Genomic DNA, 17,574 nt, shown 5'->3' on the forward strand with positions numbered 1-17,574 from the left:
CCCCGCCTACGTCTTTTGTCCCAGAGAAGGAATCTGGGTGGAGAAGGAGGTTTGGTGGGGACAGAGAGAAGATGCCTAGGTGTGGAGGGAGGAGTCGCAGAGTCCGGTTGGAGCTTGGATCTGCGGATGACATCTGCAAGTCTCTTTGCTCTCTAAGCCAGGCGTCCCCACTAACAAAGTAAAGCCACTCACGGCTTAGCTGCCTGCCTGAAGCTCTGCCCAGATGCTGAAAATAAGCAAAATGAGAAAAGCCATCTTGGTAGAGTCCAGGCACTCAAGGTCAAAGAAAAATGTAGGAGCCCCCACTGCTTGTTCAATACCCATGGACTCGGCTACACACAACTCTAACTTTGTTTCTAAAGCGGACGACTAACAGGTTAAGGCTGTCTGGAGCAGGAGCGAATCTTCTAGGATCAGCCAGTTCAATCCACCCTCTTTATTACAATAGCAACTAGCAGATTAGAAAATGTTCCGGTTTCAAAATCGGACAGACCTGGGATCCGGTCTTGTCTGTTGCCACTTACTGTGTTATCTTAGTGAATTAATAAACCTTTCTGTCTCTTCCTCTGAGGATAATGCCTAATATGTCCTGCGACTACTGTGAGAGCAAGAGACGAAACAGATGGAAAGGCCAAAAATTGAACTTAATAAATTGTTAATATTATTATTCATATAATAACAACTATTTTAATATTAATATATTGCTTGTATTATTTGCTGTTCTTCTCTCTCTCTTTCTCTGTGGATCCAGCCATCGAGTGACTTCTTCATTTGGAATACCCCATGAGCATCTCAAATTTGACATGTCCAAAACCTAACCCCTGACTTCCCTCCAAATCTGCTCCTCCCACAGCCTCCCCACGTCAGGAACAGCCAGCCCCAGCTTTCAGCTGCTCAGTCGCCTCTCTCACCCAGCCTCCAATCTGCGAACAAACTGTCAGTTCCACTTGGAGTATATCCAGAATCTCGCTTCTCTCCGCTCCACGGGCCCCACCTCCTTCCAGCCACTCTCCCCTTTGGCCTGAACTAATGCAGTGGCTCCTCACGGGGCTCCCTGCCCCACCCCCACCCCTTCAGTCTCTTCTCCACAGAGGAGCCCTGTGACCATCTGAGTCGGATCACATCCCTCCTGTGCTCAGGACCTCCTCACAGCTCCTCACCCACAGAGTATAAACACCAGAGTCCTCACCTGGCCCAAGGACCTGCAGGATCTGCCTCTTGTTCCCTCAACGCCTGTCTCCTTCTGCCTTCTGCTCCAACCACATGAGCCTTTGCTGTTTCTCTAAAATGCTAGGCACGCTCCCACCTCAGGGCCTTTGCACTGGCTATTCCCACAACTTAGGATTCTCTTCCCTCGCGTCTCTATGGCTCACTCCTTCACTTCTGCTCACACGCCACCTTATGAGAGGCCTTCCCTTCCCAGTTTAAACAGCAAGTACCAGCCCCCCACCCCTTACCCCCTCGTTCGCTGCCTTGTTTTCCTGGTCATCTTCCAACCTACCCCATCATTTACTTATTGTTGGTCTCTCCACTGGCTCATCAGCTCTGGGAGGGCAAGGACCTTGTTCACTGCTGTGTCCCCAGCACCTAGCACAGCGTGAGACCCTCGGTAGGTAGAGATGATACGTGATCACAGGTGGGAATGGGAGACACAAGCTTAGAAAAGGGAAGCGATTTTAGGCGTAAAGAGGGCAGGTGGCGATGGAAACTCAGACAGGCTGGTGTCAGAATCTGGGTTCCCCTATTAATTAGCTCCGATTTCTTAGGCAAGGGACTCAGTTTCTGCATCCGCAAAATGGGGGAACGAGACTCTACCCCACAGCGGGGATATCGGAAGACCACGCGCGACTGATGCCAAGCACCGGGCATGGGGCCTGGAGGGCTGTGGGCCCTTGGAAACGCTTTCCACCTTTTCCCGAGTGTTGCCAATCCCTAGGGCATTGGTGGCCAGAATCCAGGCCTCTGTCACACTCTGTGAGCCTCTTGAGTTCGGGTGCGTGGATACCGGGGAGAGGTGACAGTTGAGGGGCTGACATGGAGGGAGGAGGGACACGTGCTGTGGGGCATTCGTACGCGAGCATCTGCATGGCGGCGACAGGATTTCAAGAAGGGGTGGCCCTGCATCCCAGAGAGAAGGCCGAACGCTCTGCTTAGGAAGGCAACGTCACGAGGTGACGGCCAGGAAGAGACCTGGCCCAAGGATCCGAGGGCCACCTGAGGGAGACTTGAAGAACCACCGTGGCGCCCTCCTGACCATGCAGGATGACCTCTCCCCCGAGGCAGCACGTCCCGCTGCTGGCTAGCTCTGCGGTTGGGAAATTCTGCCTTATCCCCCCAGCAGAAACTTGCCGTTGTGAACACCCTGCTCCTAGCATCCACGCTGCTGGGCCAGCTCTCAGCTAGGTCGACCTGTGCCTTCCTTCCTTGGGAGGCGGAAGAGCCTGGCGGTCAAGCACGTGGATTTGAGTCAGAAGGTCTGGGTTCAAAGGATGGTTATCACTCAACAGCTAAATAAAACCTGTGCATTTTCTTACCTGCAAAATGGGGATGACACAGTACCAACCTCATATGGTTACTGGAAAGACCAAATAAAACCACAGCAGTAACAAGCCAAGCAAACCGTCTAGCATCAGTAGTTAGTAAACACAAGTTCACAGTCGTGTCTTAGAGGTTGGGCACTACCATCAGCTCGTAAAGGCAACACTCACGTGTGCACAGAGAAATCTCTGAAAAGCACTTAAATTGCCCAGAAAATCTGAAAATACTGATATTCATGGACCACACTGGAGACCCACGTGCCTCTAAGTCCAACACATCACCGTGTCCTCTGCTAAACATCAGACGAAGCCGCCAGCTTGCACCTAGGGGCCAGTTTGCACAGAAAGGTACACGGTTTAGCACGCCCCGTGAGACTCCCACACTGAGCGAGGCCCAACCGAGGGGACAGAGATCTCCAGTACCCCGCACCCCTTGCCTCAGGATCTTGCTTGCCAGGGGACCGATGAATAAAGGCTCCCGCGATGCTTCAGCCTTGGGCCGTGAGAGCCCACTTGGGTTAGGGAAAGCTCGCTGTGCAGTCTCCATGCTGCCTGAACTCCTAAGTCAGAAGCCAGGATGAAACCCAGGCCTGGGACCAAGGCGGCCATTTCCCTCCTGAAACAAACTGGGATCCCCCCGCGACAGCGATCGGGGGAAAACGGCCTCACTGCTCTCGCGTCCCCTCGGTTTGTCCCTTCTAGGAATAAGAGCTTCTGTGGTGGCATCGTCCCCAGGAGAGGCAGCAGGGAGTCAGAGCCAGGCTGCGTGGCTTGGAGGGGACACCAAGATAAGGGCATTTATCCCATTTATCCAGCGCTTGGGTGTTGAATCAGAGCCAACACCCTGTCTCCTGCATGCACACATTCCTGAGACGCTGGTCTTCCCCACACTCTTTATTTGTTGATTCAGTTGCTCCCTACTCTCTCAGCTGGCCTGTGGAGACACACATGGATGGATCTTTTAGACTGAGGTGCCCAGGAGAGGAGAGACACAGAGCCCAGGTTCCCAAGGTCCAGAATAAGCAATTAGGGGATGGGAGTCTTGGGAAAGGAGAGTCTCAAGTTCAAGGTGGCTGGGACGATGGGGGGTGTCTTCAAGGGGTAGGGGAGCTCAGAAGTCCGTGGTGATGGCTGGGGTGGGGAGCAGCCCCTGGGGAGAGCCCAGAAGTCTTCAAGTCAGCATTGTCTGGGAAGAGAGCTGTACGTTGAGGTCTCAACCATTAATCTCCAATCTTGATATCTATCCCCATCCCTTTCTCCCTACACCCGGGGCGGCATCTCAGGCAGCAATTTGACTCCTAGCACACCCTCTGAGCTGGGTGACCCTGGTCCTAGGGTCAGGTAAAATGGCCTGAGCTTCGTCCTTCAGCCTACAGGTGGCAGCAGCAGCTTCCTGCTGTAGCTCAGGCCTCACTGTCCTGCCTCTTATCAGCTGCATCCCTCGCCAGTCCACTCGGTCCCCTGCACCAAATTCCTTCTGCTGAAATGCTCAGAATGGTTTGTTTTCCCTGGCTGGACCTGAAAGAAGAGATGTCTAAAGGGCATCGTAGGTCCAAAACTTCCCCATAAGCCCCCATCTGCCCATCTTACTAAATGACCCCACCATCCACCCACAATTCAGGCTACAATGTTGGGGTCATCCTGGATTCATCCCTCCCTCATCCCAACACCTACATCTCATTACATCCTTCTGCCCACATCCTGCATCTGTCCCTGACTCTCTCTCCCACAGCCACCTCCGTGAGCTGGCTCATCATCTCTCGTCCCTTGCTGCCTCTTTCACCCCCTCCAACCCATTCTCCACACTGCAGCCAAGTGACCCCTCAAATTGGTCTGCTGGATCCTGTCATTCCCCTTCACGAACCTGTCCGATGGCTTCCCGTTGCCCTGAAGACAACACCCCAAACCCTATCTGGGGCCCACAGGCCCTGGATGATCGACCTCTGCCTGTCCCAAGCCCTATCACCTCTTCACACTCAGCTGGCCGGCTTTGATCGTTCCTATAAAACAAGCTGGTTCCCACCTCAGGGCCTTTATTCCCTCGGTCTGGAACCCACTTCCCACAGCTCTTCCCACGGCCAGATCTTTCCACACCTTTGTTTAGCCTCTCGGATGCCCAGTTAGTTGACTTTACCCTGAGGTCCCTACAGCCACATCGGTCCCACGAGATCAGTGAACCTTCTGTCTCGGTTCCTGTTTGCCTAGTGCCTTCAACAGTGCCTGGCACATAGTAGGTATTCAATAAATAATTGTTGAATGCAGAACAAAGAAGGCCCTGTCTGGGGACCCCCAGGGGAAGCAACCAGAGGTCTCTGAGGACGGTGGTCCCCATTAAGGGCCCCAAGTTCAGAGTGGCCCTGTCAGAGGACGCGGCCGAGGGTCAGAGGGACATGCTGGTGAGGTTGTCCTGGCTCAGCAGTCCCTTCCGGCCTACGCCAGACCCGTGCCCACCGCCTCCAGCACCCCCGCCGCCCCCGCAGTACTCATGCAGCCTGTGCCGCAGCGTGACGAGGGCTGACCCCAGGCAGGCGCCGTTGGGAGCATGGGGCCCGCCAGGCAGCTGGAGCAGCAGGGTGGCCACACCGGCCATGCCATCTTCGGTGGGCTCGAGGGTGATAGGCCCGGCTCGAAGGCCGGCAGCGGTGGTGGGGATGGCTGGTGGGCAGCAGCCCCCGCCCACAGGTCCCCAGGGCCCACCGGCCCCGGTCAGCAGCAGGGGTGCCAAGAAGGGCTCAGAGCGGCGAAAGGTGGGTGGCGGGAGCCCGGCCGGCTTCCAGGCAGGGACCGGGGCAGCGGGGTCCGGCGGGAAGCAGACGGTGACCTTGGCGAAGGGGCGGCTAGCCATCTTGGTCATCTCTTGCAGGTGTCGGCGCTGCTCCTGCCGCTGGTCCAGGGCCTGCTTGGCCTTCCAGAGCAGCACGCAGAGCGACAGGAAAAGGAAGAAGCAGGAGAAGAAGACAGAGAAGAAGACAAACAGGTCGATGTGGGCCTGGTCCTGCCGGAAGAACAGCAGGCCCTGTGAGTCTGCCGAGCCGTTGGCGCCGGGCCCACTGGGGTCCCCCACGCCCAGCAGCAGCAGGTAGAAGCGGCTGGACTTGAGGGCATGGTGCTCGTGCGGGTAGGTGATGACCAGCCGGTCCCGCACACTGCGGACCACCAGCACCGCCGACGGCTCCATCACTGTCACGTAGGTGATCAGGCCCCGCGGCCACACCTCCCGCACCCGCGGCTCTGCTGGGGTGGCCAGCCCACTCCCGGCTCCAGGTCCCCCCAGGTCCCCGGCTCCCCGGGGCCCGCCATCCGCAGGGGGTGGAGGTGGCGGTGGGGGCGGGGGTGGCTGGATATGCACTGTGTGGATGCCCGTGTCGGGGGCCACGCGGACCACAAAGGTGTCGTAGGAGGTGGAGACGTAGAGGTCCACGGCACCAAAGGTCACATCCAACGTCAAGCGGATGTCCACGTTGGTGAATTTGGGCTGCACGCCGAAGAGGACGGTGCGGCCAGGGCCCAGGGCCTTGCGCTTGGGCTCGTGGAAGCAGTTGGTCTGGGACGTCGGGTCCAGGCAGCACTCCTGCTCCACAGAGATGAGGCGGTAGCACTGCTGGCCGCCTAGCGGGCTCCCGTGGAAGGACTCCCGGCACTTGGCGCACTGCGGGCAGTGAGCGGGGAGGCAGCTGTCAGGGCTGAGCTCGGTGCCCCGCCCTGTTTCAGGCAGGACCGACATTCTGCACTTATTAAGTAGCCAGTTCCCCCAATGACCAAGCAGCTTCCTTGTGACCTCCCTGACACGGTGTGGATGCTGCCAGGACCCTACGCTCTAACACTGCTGTCCCTGGTATCACCCCAGTGACCACAGACCCTGATGCCAAGGCCTCTGGAGCTCAGGCACAGCAGTGAAGAATCTGCTGACTCTTGGCTCTACCTCTTTACTAGCTGTGTGGCCTTGGACTGATGACTGAACCTTGCTGAACTTAAGATTCTTCCTCTGTACGCAGATTAAACACAGCCGGCTCACGGGGCCTTGAAGCCACAGGCACAGCACAGTGTGGGCCAGGTTGCTGTTTCTGGACTGTTAGGTACAGCCTGCTTCAGGGCCTCTGCACTGGCTGGCCTCTGCCTGGACCACCTGGTCCACCCGCCCTTGCCCCCCACCCAGATGTCTCCTTATGTGGCATCCTCACTTCCATCAGGTTTCTACTTGAGCGGCACCTTCTCACTGAGGCCTTCCTTGGCCACAGTACCCACCATTTCCACCCCCCAACACTCCCCAGCCTTCTCTCCTGCCTAATTTTCCTCCTTACACTCATCACCACCACACTGTGTATCTGACTCACTCATCCATTTGTCGCTGTACTCTTCCATGAGAATCTAAGGTCCCTGAGGACAGGACATTTTGCCGGCTTTGTTCCCTACTGTGTCCCAGTGCCTCGTACAGTGCCTGTCGTATAGTTGGTTCTCAGTAAATACGTGTTGAATGAACGAGTGGCTGGATCACAGCTATTTTAGTCCCATGGGACCTGCTCAGCTCGGGGATCAGACCAGGGTCAGTCTAGGCTCCAACCAGCTGTCTGAGCTGGGACAGGACACAGAACATCTCTGGGCCTTGTTCTCCTCTTATGTCCACACCTCTCCGAGACCCTGGCACAGTCCTGACAAGACCCCCACGCCTGTGCTGTCTCCACTGTCTGCACATCACCAGCATGGCGGCAGATGCTCCCCACACACTACCTACTGCTGCTGTCATCATTAGGACTTAAAGAAACCGCTGCCTCAGCTGCCTACAGAGCTGCTGGAGAAGAAGGGCTGCATTAATGTCTGGGGCTGCCTGTTTTGGCAAAACAAAGGCCAATGGGCCTTTTGATGACATATCAAGAAAGCAAAAATTCTGGTCCCGGAAGGAAATTTCAGGAGTCAGGAAGGCTTGTGAAGCCCTGCCATCATTGTGGGTGGAGATGCGTCTTTTTCTGTAGATGCATGGGGGAGACTGAGGTAAGCAAGGGACTTTCTTTTCCCTCAGGAGCTAGAGAGAGAGAGGGTGGGTAGGTGGGGTGGTGGAAGCTACACTCCTAGGAGAGAGTATGAAATATCCCTTCTGTGGGAGGCAAGCTTGCAACATGGCAGCCAACCAGGTGGCTAGTGCAGGGGCTCCAGGAGCCCCTCGGCTTAAGAAAAGGGTAATGGACTCGGGGAACTTTGATCTGGGTATTAGCAACAACATGAGATCCGCTACTAGCCCCAAGTCATCAGGCGAGGGAAGGAAAACCTGAGTGTAAAGTCAAGACAGAGAAAAACAGACTCAAGATACAGGGTAAGAGTCTACGGCCACGCCACCCTGAACGTGCCCGATCTCGTCTGATCTCGGAAGCTAAGCGGGGTCGGGCCTGGTTCGTACTCGGATAGTGAGACCACCTAGGAAGACCAGGTGCTGTAGGCATTAAAAAAAAAAAAAAGATACAGGGTAAGAGAGCCTCCTGATCAAGAAATGCTAATAGTAGTTATATCTGGTAGAGAGTAGGGAAGGGAAAATGTAGAAAAGGACTTTTTGAGTCTGTACGGTTTGAATTTTTTAAAAACAGAAAAAGTAAATAAACTACTATGAGATGGGTTCTCTCAAAAGTTGTAACTATCTATGATGGAGTCTGTCTCCTCAGCAGCCTGAGAGCCCCCCGACAGGCTGATTTCTAGGTCCTCAGCATCACTGCCTGGGGCCTGACACCGACTGGGGCTCAGGAACAGTCGATCGAGCTGACCTGATCCCATGACCACAGACATCGGAACCACACTGTCGGTCCTGCCTGGGCCGGGCTGCCCCCTCGCAGCTCTGACCCCTTGGGCGTGTGGGGCCCTTGGCCCGTAACTCGCTTCTCCGGCCGCACCTGGTACTTGTAGCAGTCTCGGCGGTCACTGGGGGAGCTGCCCTGGCAGGTGCCCGTCTCCGTGTTGTTCTGACACGGGCAGCCGGTCCCATCCTGCTCGTTACATGTATCCGCGTGGCCGTTGCACTGGCATCTGAGGAGTGGAGGAAGATGGGGGTTATAGTGCTCCCGTGACCTCCAGGGGCCCAGGCTGGATGCTCCAGTTCAGGCCAGAAGAGAAAACTGAGGTTCACGGGGTCCGGCCCTTTGCCCAAGGCCACAGAGGTAGTAAGTGGCAGAGTCAGGACTAGAACCCAGCTCGGACTGTCACTCAGAATGAAGAGGGTAGAACGACGAGGGTGTCTCGAGGCCTGTCCCCCAGCGGCCCTCTCTTTTCCTACAGCTCTCCAGTGGGAGCTGCTCTGTGGCCTGCATTTCAGCAGGGCCTCCGAGGTCGGGGGCCTCCCATCTGAGTCCAGCTCCTTCCTTCCAACCCCTGCCCCAGCCCCGGGGCTCCCGGGGGATTTCATCCTCTCCTGGCTGAGGACAGAGGACTGGGGAGGGGTCTCTGGCTCCCAGAGCTACGCCCAGCGAACAGGGCGAGGGCCCCCTTCCACTTACTTGGTGCACTTCCCATCCAGGAGGAAGTAGCCATGGAGGCAGCTCTCACATTTGTCCCCATAGCTATTATTCTGGCAGTTCACACACACAGCCTCGTCTTCACTAGGACCCTCTGTCACCCAGTTTTCAATCTAGCCAAGGAACGACAAGGTGATCACAAAAAGGCAAGCACCAGGCACCTGCTCCCTCAGACCCAGGAGTTCGGGCCTCCAGCCCCTTTCACCTCCTCTGGATCCAGTGAGTACTTCTCTGGCTCCCTCCTGGCCATTTCGAGCTCCTTCCTGGACACACAGACGTGGCTGTTGCCTCGACAGAAGGCGTGGCAGGGCCGGCAGGTCCCGCCCCCCACAGCGGAGCCCACGAACAGTGGGAGGCACTGCTCACAGTGGCTGCCCTGGAAGCCAGACAGGGCGCCAGAGGGGTTGGAGAACCATGGGGGCACGACAGTGAGGGGGCAGGCTCTGGGAGCACCGCGGGAGGGCGGCAGGCTTGGCGCTTGGCTTGGGCAACCCCAGCCCACCCGTGCTTGCGCCCTCTGCCTTCACTCGCACACCTCCAGTGACGGGGGCTTCACTCTTCCCCAGGCCAAAGTGCTGAGCTCAGAAAGCCCTTCCCTAAACTCTCCCGAGTCCCCCACGTGACCACCACCCCTGGCACAGCACCGGCTCTGTCCACTATCCTAGGGCAGCCCTTCTCTGACACGAACCCGGACGATGTCCCCAAAGTCTTCTCATGCCTCTCGAAGGAGGTCATGCCGCCTCGCCCCATGCCTGGCTTACTGGGGCTCGAAAGAGGCTCGGGATGCCTGAGCGCGGGCGGTCGGGGTCTGAGGCCGGGCAGCCCACCTTGGTGTGGTTGCGGCAGAGCAGGCAGTGGTCGCGGGCCCCCACGCCGGCACACTCGCTGTGGCGGTTGCAGCGACACTCCGTGGAGCAGTTGCGGCCCACAAAGCCAAAGTGGCAGCGGCAGTGATCAGGCTCCACGCACGAACCGTTCACGCAGCCCTGGGCGCACACCGGGCGACACAGCCCCGTCACGCTGCGGGGCGGGACAGCCGGGGCTCAGGGCAGGGCGGTGGCGAGCCCGCCCCTACCACCTTCGCCCCTGCTCTGTTCCATCGCTGCCTCTCCAAGAGCCAGCCTGCAGCCCCCTCTTCCTGGGGTCCCCTATCAAACTCGCCGACCCTGCCCCACCACCACCTAGCCCCCACCTAGCCCCCACCAGCACCCTCCCTTGAATCAGTCCCACCACCTTCACGCCTCGAACTCTGTTTTCTTCCATCCTGCTTTGGTCCACACCTCATCCTTTACTGCTGTCCAAGCCTCCAACCCGCCCCGGCCCCGGTCTGGCTGCGGCCTCACTTGTCCATGGTGTAGCCCGTCTTGCAGCTGCACTCATAACCATGGGGCCGGTCGTGGCAGTTCTGTGTCTCGTTGCAGTCGTGGTGCCCGTTTGCACACTCGTCCTCAGGGGGGCAGGACAGGAAGGCCCAGGAGGCCCCAGGACGCCCACACGTCAGCCCTGGCATGGGGACACAGGGCTTCGGTGGGGCCTGTGCCACCCACCCAGACACCCAGGCCCTCGCTCCTACTTGCCAAGCCCCACCTCTGTGCCAGCCCCTCTCAGCCCACCCCCAAACCCCTCTCACCGTCACGGGGGCCACTGAGTCCACCCTCCAGGCAGCGGCCGCCCCCATCCTGGCCCCCCCAGGCACACCAGCCACAGTGGGGGCGCCGCAGGCACAGGGCACACTGGGTTGCCTGAGCACAGCCCAGGGAGCAGCTCTCGGGCCCTCGGAGCAGCCTCCCGCAGCCTCCGGCCATACATCGCAGGGGCAGGTAGGAGGGGCTCAGACACTGTCCAGGGAGGAGAAACGCAGAGAAAGAGGGTCAGACACATCCTGGGAATCTTTCCAACCTGCACCCTCTTCTCAGAGATCGCACCCTCCCTGGCCACAGCCGGGTGGACCAAAGTGGACACCAGCCGAGGGCATCGCATTCTCCCGGTCAAGCGTCGGTAGTTAAGCCAGACTAGGGACATCCTTGAAACCAGAAGACTGTGAAGACTGGGGCTGGCGGGGCCCTCTGGGTGAGCGAACAGCAGCAGCGACGAGGAGAGAAGCAGGAAAAGAACAGAGGCGGAAGGAAGCAGAGCTGAGAACCAGACGCCCCCAAACGCAGGTGGGAAGGCAGCTTTCCAGTGCCGTCCCCAGTCCCTGGTGACGCCTGGCTGCACTCCACCCTGGCTTTCAAGAGGTGCCACTGTGTTGGTGTAACGCGTCCCCTTTACCCGCCTGGCTCAGGGCACAACTGCCTCTTATAATCAAAGGGAGGCAACAATCCCAGGTAGAGACAGAAATGAATATCAGGACGGGGGCTGCGAGCCACAGCTGATTAGAAAAAAACAAAAACAAAAAAACGTGAACCTGGATGCCAGGCCACAGAATGCTCCCACCCTGGGCTGTGAAGCTGAAACGTCCGTGGCCAGGGGCTGAGCAGCAGCTCACAGGCCTTCACTTATCACATCTTAGGACCCAGAAGGTGCCCAGGGAGGGCCAGACTCTTAGGAACTTACCTCAGTGTACAAGAGCGTTTTACTTACTGCTCAGGCCTCAAGGAAAGTATAGGAGGAAAGTGATTAGTCTGGGCTGGCTGGCTGAAAGCACTTAGGAAAAAGCGAAGCTACCACGCAATCCTGAAATAGAAAACCCCAACTGCTGTCGCCAGAGCCCACTGATGAGCCGAGCCTCGCTCAGCCGCCAAATTCGCTGCCAGGCTAGGCCTCCAGATCTGAATTTAGAGCACCCGCTGGCAGACAGCGGGCAATCTGGGAGGGTGGAGAGAAGCCCGAGGCCCCCGTCTGCAAAGTGCTTTCTGCTGTATCCTCCCTGATGGCCAAATGCTCGCTGTCCAACACCGTAACTGTATTTCCTGTGCTCCTGGCAGAGACGTGTGAACCTAAGTTCCAGGAGCAGGATCTCAGCTCGTCTCCTGACATGTGCCCATAACCCAACCAGCCAGCCAGCCAGGGAAAAGAGCACTCTATTGCTTGCCCCAGGCTCTGAGGCCAAAATCATTCAAAAGCACAATGCCGGATGGTTGAAATACAGCTGCCTTTGAGCCAAATCATAACAGGTCTGCCCTGCACACCTGCTATGTTTCAGCTGTGCTGTGGTGCTTTTCAAAAACCGGAGCCAGCCAACACTTTAACTAGAAGATTTCACAGAAATCAGATCTGGCGGAAGTCCCCTCACGTTCACACACAGCATGGACTTTGCGCTCTCCCATGCAGCAGCCCCACCACTTCCTCCTGCCTCGCGCTAGGCCGATCCCTCACCTCCAGGGGTGCCCTGGGAGCCTGGCACGGAGGGGCTGCGGGAGCAGCACGTGCTCTCTAGTGTTGCCTTCTGATCTGTGGAGTCCCCGCCAAGACAAATAATATCCGGGGAGGGGTGGCTCCATAGTGTAGTGGTCAGCACATCTGCTTTACACGCAGAAGGTCCTGGGGTTCACGCCCCAGGTGGAGCCACCGACCATGCCCCGGGTGCACCAGGCCCTGGGTCCCCCGCGAGCAAGTGGGAGGAGACGCCCCGCCTTCAGAGATCCAGTTCTTAAGGGGAAACGGCAACATCCGTAGGTCAGGAGTAGAAGTGTATGTGTGTGGGAGGGAATTAAAGAGGGGAAAAAAAATAATAATAATGAAAATAAAATAATATCTGGGGAGAACTCGTATCACCAGAAGGACCCCAGGCTCGGGGAGACCGACACTGCAGGGTCACACTGAGAGCCCCCATGGGGACATCCCCCCACCCAGCTGCTGTGCTGTGATCCCCGAGGTGTGTCCCTGACAGCGGAGACCCAGAGTCCTCGCAGTGGCCAGAATCTGGCGCACTACTGAGTTTTTACTGAAAGGCAGGCTCTGCTCTCAAGACATCCTCCTACTTAATTTGCACAACCTGCCTGCAGGATGGTATGGAGCAACACAAAGATATATTTGGTTTTCGTCCCCCCGCCATTCCTGGCACCAAGCTACTAAAACACTTGGAATTTCCCCTGAGTGATGGGAATGTCTTTTGTTACTCACAAGAGGCTCCTTTCACCAAGCTTATGCTAATGAGGTAACTTAGGAGGGGGTCACCAGAAAGACCAGTGATTAGAGGGGTGTGACTTTAAGGCCCACCCGCTGACCTCAAGCTCTATAAAAACTCTTGATCTGCCAAGTGCAGAGTTGGAGAACACACCCACCAGGAGGGTGGAATGACCAGGGAACTCCATACCCCACCTTATCTGGCCCTATTTATCTCTTCCGCTTGGCTCTTCCTGAATTGTATCCTTTACAATAAACTGGTATTAGTGAGTAAATGTTTCTGAGTTCTGTGAACCCTTCTAGCAAATTATTGAACCTACAGAGTGGGCGGTGAGAACCCCTGTTTTATAGCTGGTCGGTCAAAAGCATGGCTGGCCAGGATTCGTGACCGGCACCCGAAGCAGAGCAGTCTTGTGGGACTGAGCCCTTTAACTTGTGGGATTTGAAGTTAACCCCAGATAGGTGGTGTCAGGGTGAAGTGACGTGTTGGACACCCAGTTGGTGTCTGGAGAATTGATGAATTAGTCATTGGTGTTGGAAACACCCCAAAAGGGGTCTGCTGCTATCACTCCCACTTTATGAAAGAATCATTTCAGGTCACAGATTGAGATGGTGTATGGTCGCACCTCAACTGGGTCTTACACTATAAAGATATGACTGGGGAGTGGACATCAGTTGGGGTTGGAGGCGCGGGACTCCAGCCCAATGACACTGCTTCTGGATGCGACAGCAGGTGAATCATGCCTCCCGCTGGCTGGGTTTGGGGGGTGGATGCCTTCAGTGTCCGCCAGCTAAATCATGCCAGGCAGTGGCACCTTAGGAATGGATTTTACGACACAGCATGTGCTGGGCAGTCAAGGGGCGGACTGTCACTGGCACACAAAGCGCCTCCCCAGACCCTCCAGAATCATCGCTCCAGCCCACAGCCACAGAGGAGGGGTGGGTCTGAGCTGCCACGTTGGAACCGTGTGCTCCTACCCCTCCCTGGCTACGTCTCCTTGGACCAAGGAGTTCTAAGGACCAAGGACACCTAACTTGTGAGCTGAGCTGAAGTCTTCTCTAGAGACTGTGAGTGAATCGACAAACTGAGATGACTGTGGTCTCTGGAATTAGAAAGTCATCTAGACTGAGAATCAAGCGCTGCCATTTGAGGCCCTGTGTGTTGACGATCAAGCCGAGAGAAACCAGAGAACAGCTGAGATTACGAGACCACGTGGCCTGAGAACCTCGGACCCACACGTACTTCCTGTCCTCAGATTCCACCAAATCCCCCCAGTTTCTGCTAATAAAACCAGCTTGAGTGGGTTTCTGTTTCTTACAAACAAAAGTTCTGAAAGCAGAGAGAGAGAAAGAGCTGGAGGAGGGAAGCAGAAGGGTCTGGGAGGGAGACGGGAGGCGGAATAAGAGCCAGGAAGGACGGAGCGAGAGCTGGAGAGACACAGGGTGGGGGGTGAGGAGGTGGCACAGGAGTTTGGGAGGAAGACACACCAGGGTCACTCACAAGGCAAGGAGGGAAGGAAGAGTTGCCGGGAGGAGAGAAGAGGAAGGGAGAATAAAGCAAAAGCCTGATGGTGCGACCAGAGCTGGGGAGCTGGAGGAGGAGGGAGGACGGAGCAGCCGGTGGCGGAGAAAGTGAGCGCGGCAGAGGAAGGGGACGGGATGCCCAGACGGGCGCAGTACCTGCTGGAGGCTGCTGCTCCAGACACAGTGCTGCCAGCCCCCGTCCGCACCCTTGGAGTCCAGGCAGAAGGAGCAGTTGGGTAGGAGGTGACAGGGAGTGGGGCAAGGCAGTGGGGGCGACGATTCTACCGGCATGGGGGACACATTCAGCAGCGAGTGGCTGAAGCACGTCCAGTCATAGGTGGGCTGCACTGAGAGGATGCGGCGAGTCTCCCCTGGGGGTGGGGCAGTGATTAAAACCTCGTCCAGGCCCCCGGCCCCGCCCCCACAGACCCTGGAGTCCGGCCCCGGCCCCGCCCCCACAGACCCCGGAGTCCGGGGCTCCGGGCCCCTCCCCCTCAGACTCAGGGGTCCAGGCCCCCAGCTCCTCTCTCGGGGACCAAGCCTCGGCGCCCACCTGTCCTCTTGAACTGCCGCGTCCACATGCACTTGCCCTCCCTGGTGCATTGCTCGCAGTCGGCAGCCCCGCAGGCGGCCTCCGAGCAGTTCCCCGCCCAGAAGACCTCTCGCTGATTGATGCGACAGTCGTTCTCTGAGGTGCAGGACCCGTTGCGCCCAATGCAGGCACCCTCGGGGCAGTTGGTACACCACTTACAGCGCGGGGCAGATGCCTGGGGGGGAGACAGGCTCTGTGGGGCCCCCAGGGCCCCAGCGCCCCTCTCCACCCAGCTCTTCCCATCCCGCCCATCACAGCTGAAGAGCATGGTGGGTCCAAGCCGCCTCCCACCTTCACACGACTCACCTCCCCATCTCCAGGCTGCAGAGTCCGAGGATGGCGGGCCAGGCACTCACTGCAGGTTCGGAGACGGCGACACTCCTCAGGGGAGCGAGGCATCGGGGAGCAGGGGGGGCCCCCACAGCCCAGCCTGGGAAGCACGAGGCTGGCTCATTGTATGCAGCCAGGCCCCACCCTTCCTCCCCCCAGCCTCGCCTGGTCCTGGTGCCTCCTGGAATTCTCCTGCAGAGCACCCCCCAGCACAGGACTCACAAACTCACTTCTCCCGCACCCTACCTGGTGATGATGCACATCCACCTATCACCCGGGCCACAGACACAGGACAGTACTCCTCGGCCCTGCCCCTCTAGCCACTGAGGCCTTCTGCCTCCTCTCTCTGACCATCCCCTCGCGTCCCGCTCCGCAGCCCCTTGTGCGGTTCAGGCCTCTTCCTCTGGCTCCCGGCTTCCCTCGCCATCCCTGCACAGCGGCCCCAAGGGCCCTCTCTGCCAAGGCCTGGCCCTGCCCTCTCCTGTGCAAAACCTCCGTGGCTCCCTTTCACTCAGAGGAGGTCCAAATCCCTTACCCCAAAGCCTTGAAGGCCCGCATGCTCCAGAACTTTCCAGATTCTAGAGAAGCAGTGAATGTGCCCACTGTTACACAACACCCCTTGCAGAGTCTAGGGGGAGCACCCGTAAGTCAAACCCTTGATTCAGTATTTCCATAGTAAACATGGTAACACATTTAATGGGACAAATGAAGCCATGGGTAGCTTCGCATCAACTCGGGATGATCAGGCAGCCAAAGGTGCTTATGCTACACCTGACGGCCCTTTCAGCTTCCTGAGACGTGCCGCTTCCCAAACTACACGTGAGCGAGCAGTCTGTGGACCCGGACAGAGCCCGGCGCCTCGGCCAAATGCCAGGAGCCCTTTCCGAGCTGGCCCTACCCAACTTTCCAGTCCCATTTTCCCCAAACTCAGATGGAATCTCGAACATGCCAGGGGAAGGCCCACTTCCGAACCTTTGCTGGTGTAAAGTCTCCTGGTCCTTTAAGGCCCAGTTCAGACCCAGCTCCTCCAGGAAGCATTCTCAGGTGACACTCCGCCCTTGGGGGCCCCCAGCCTGCCCCTGCCTGTGATGAGCCACCTCCTTTCCCAGATGAGCTGGTGTCCTAACCGGACAGTACCCTCCTGAGGCCTTGCCCAGCCTGGTCTAGCACAGAACCCCCCTGGAAGGGCACCAGTACCTCCCTCCCCTGCAGCTGTCAGTCACCATGGTTACCTGTGGGCCTGGTCCCCAGACAAGCAGGCCCCATGGCACCAGGTGCAGGCCCCAGACTGGTTACAAGCTTCAGGTGAGGGCAGCAGCCGACAGGGGTCAGGGGGCAGGGTCAAGGCCAGCAAGCGGCCCAGGGCCACTCCCCCGAAGCCCCCGGAGATGTATAGGCGGCCCCCCACCGCCGCCACTGCGTGGGCCACAGACTCCTCCATCGGGGCCCCCACAGAGGCCTGGCCTGGGGAAAGACGGACAGTGCTCAGAAAGATAGTAGGTGGGAGACCCACACAAAGAGGCCACTAAGGTGCCAATCCAAGAGGGACCCAAGGGGAGGGATGTCTAAGGAGAGTGGAGACAGGTGAGGCCGGACAGAGAGAGAGAGAAGGCCGGACAGGGCCAGAGAATCAGACACAGACAGCAAAACAAAAGAGGGAGAGAAACACAAACAGAAAAAAAAGGAACTGGAGAGTGAAATCGAGAATGGAGACAAATATAGTATAAGCCCTGACAGGTGTCTGACTTAAGCTTTGATTGCGAGCCACCCATTTCACAGAGGCACCTGCTTCAAGGAAGGCCGTGGTCAGCCACACAACTAGATAAAGAGCCAGACCCCACCCCCTACACACACACACACACACACACACACACACGCACACGCACACACGCACACGCACACACACGCGCGTGCGTGCACACTCCTTTCTTAGAGAACTTGGTTGATTTCAACATCTGACCATTTGGGCTACTAGTTTGTTTTCTCTTCCTGTGCTTTACATTCCCACTCTTGGGTTTTAAAATCACCC

At 57.7% G+C, this 17,574-nt stretch overlaps 1 protein-coding gene and 1 pseudogene across 8 annotated transcripts in view; one reads left to right on the top strand and one right to left on the bottom strand.

Moving 5' to 3' along the window:
* Window positions 1-3,416: 3,416 nt before the first annotated feature.
* Window positions 3,417-17,574, bottom strand: part of MEGF8 (multiple EGF like domains 8) — a 40,392-nt gene continuing 26,234 nt past the window's right edge. For 5 of the 8 annotated variants that reach the window (XM_025043560.1, XM_025043646.1, XM_025043587.1 and 2 more), the window contains 11 exons: window positions 16,778-17,009; window positions 15,522-15,660; window positions 15,177-15,390; window positions 14,780-14,994; window positions 10,662-10,869; window positions 10,375-10,534; window positions 9,859-10,051; window positions 9,237-9,407; window positions 9,014-9,144; window positions 8,414-8,546; window positions 3,417-6,186 (listed from right to left, as the gene is read on the bottom strand). In XM_025043560.1, the coding sequence (XP_024899328.1) occupies window positions 4,918-6,186; window positions 8,414-8,546; window positions 9,014-9,144; window positions 9,237-9,407; window positions 9,859-10,051; window positions 10,375-10,534; window positions 10,662-10,869; window positions 14,780-14,994; window positions 15,177-15,390; window positions 15,522-15,660; window positions 16,778-17,009 (3,065 nt within the window). In that variant the 3' untranslated portion in view covers window positions 3,417-4,917. Of the gene's footprint in view, window positions 6,187-8,413; window positions 8,547-9,011; window positions 9,145-9,236; window positions 9,408-9,858; window positions 10,052-10,374; window positions 10,535-10,661; window positions 10,870-14,779; window positions 14,995-15,176; window positions 15,391-15,521; window positions 15,661-16,777; window positions 17,010-17,574 lie in introns of those variants that run through there. The other 3 variants (XM_025043609.1, XM_006903855.3, XM_025043706.1) reach the window with 2 other exon arrangements.
* Window positions 7,852-7,971, top strand: LOC112477774 (annotated as a pseudogene).

Source organism: Pteropus alecto, unplaced genomic scaffold, assembly GCF_000325575.1.
Source record: "Pteropus alecto unplaced genomic scaffold, ASM32557v1 scaffold920, whole genome shotgun sequence".
NCBI lineage: Eukaryota > Metazoa > Chordata > Mammalia > Chiroptera > Pteropodidae > Pteropus > Pteropus alecto.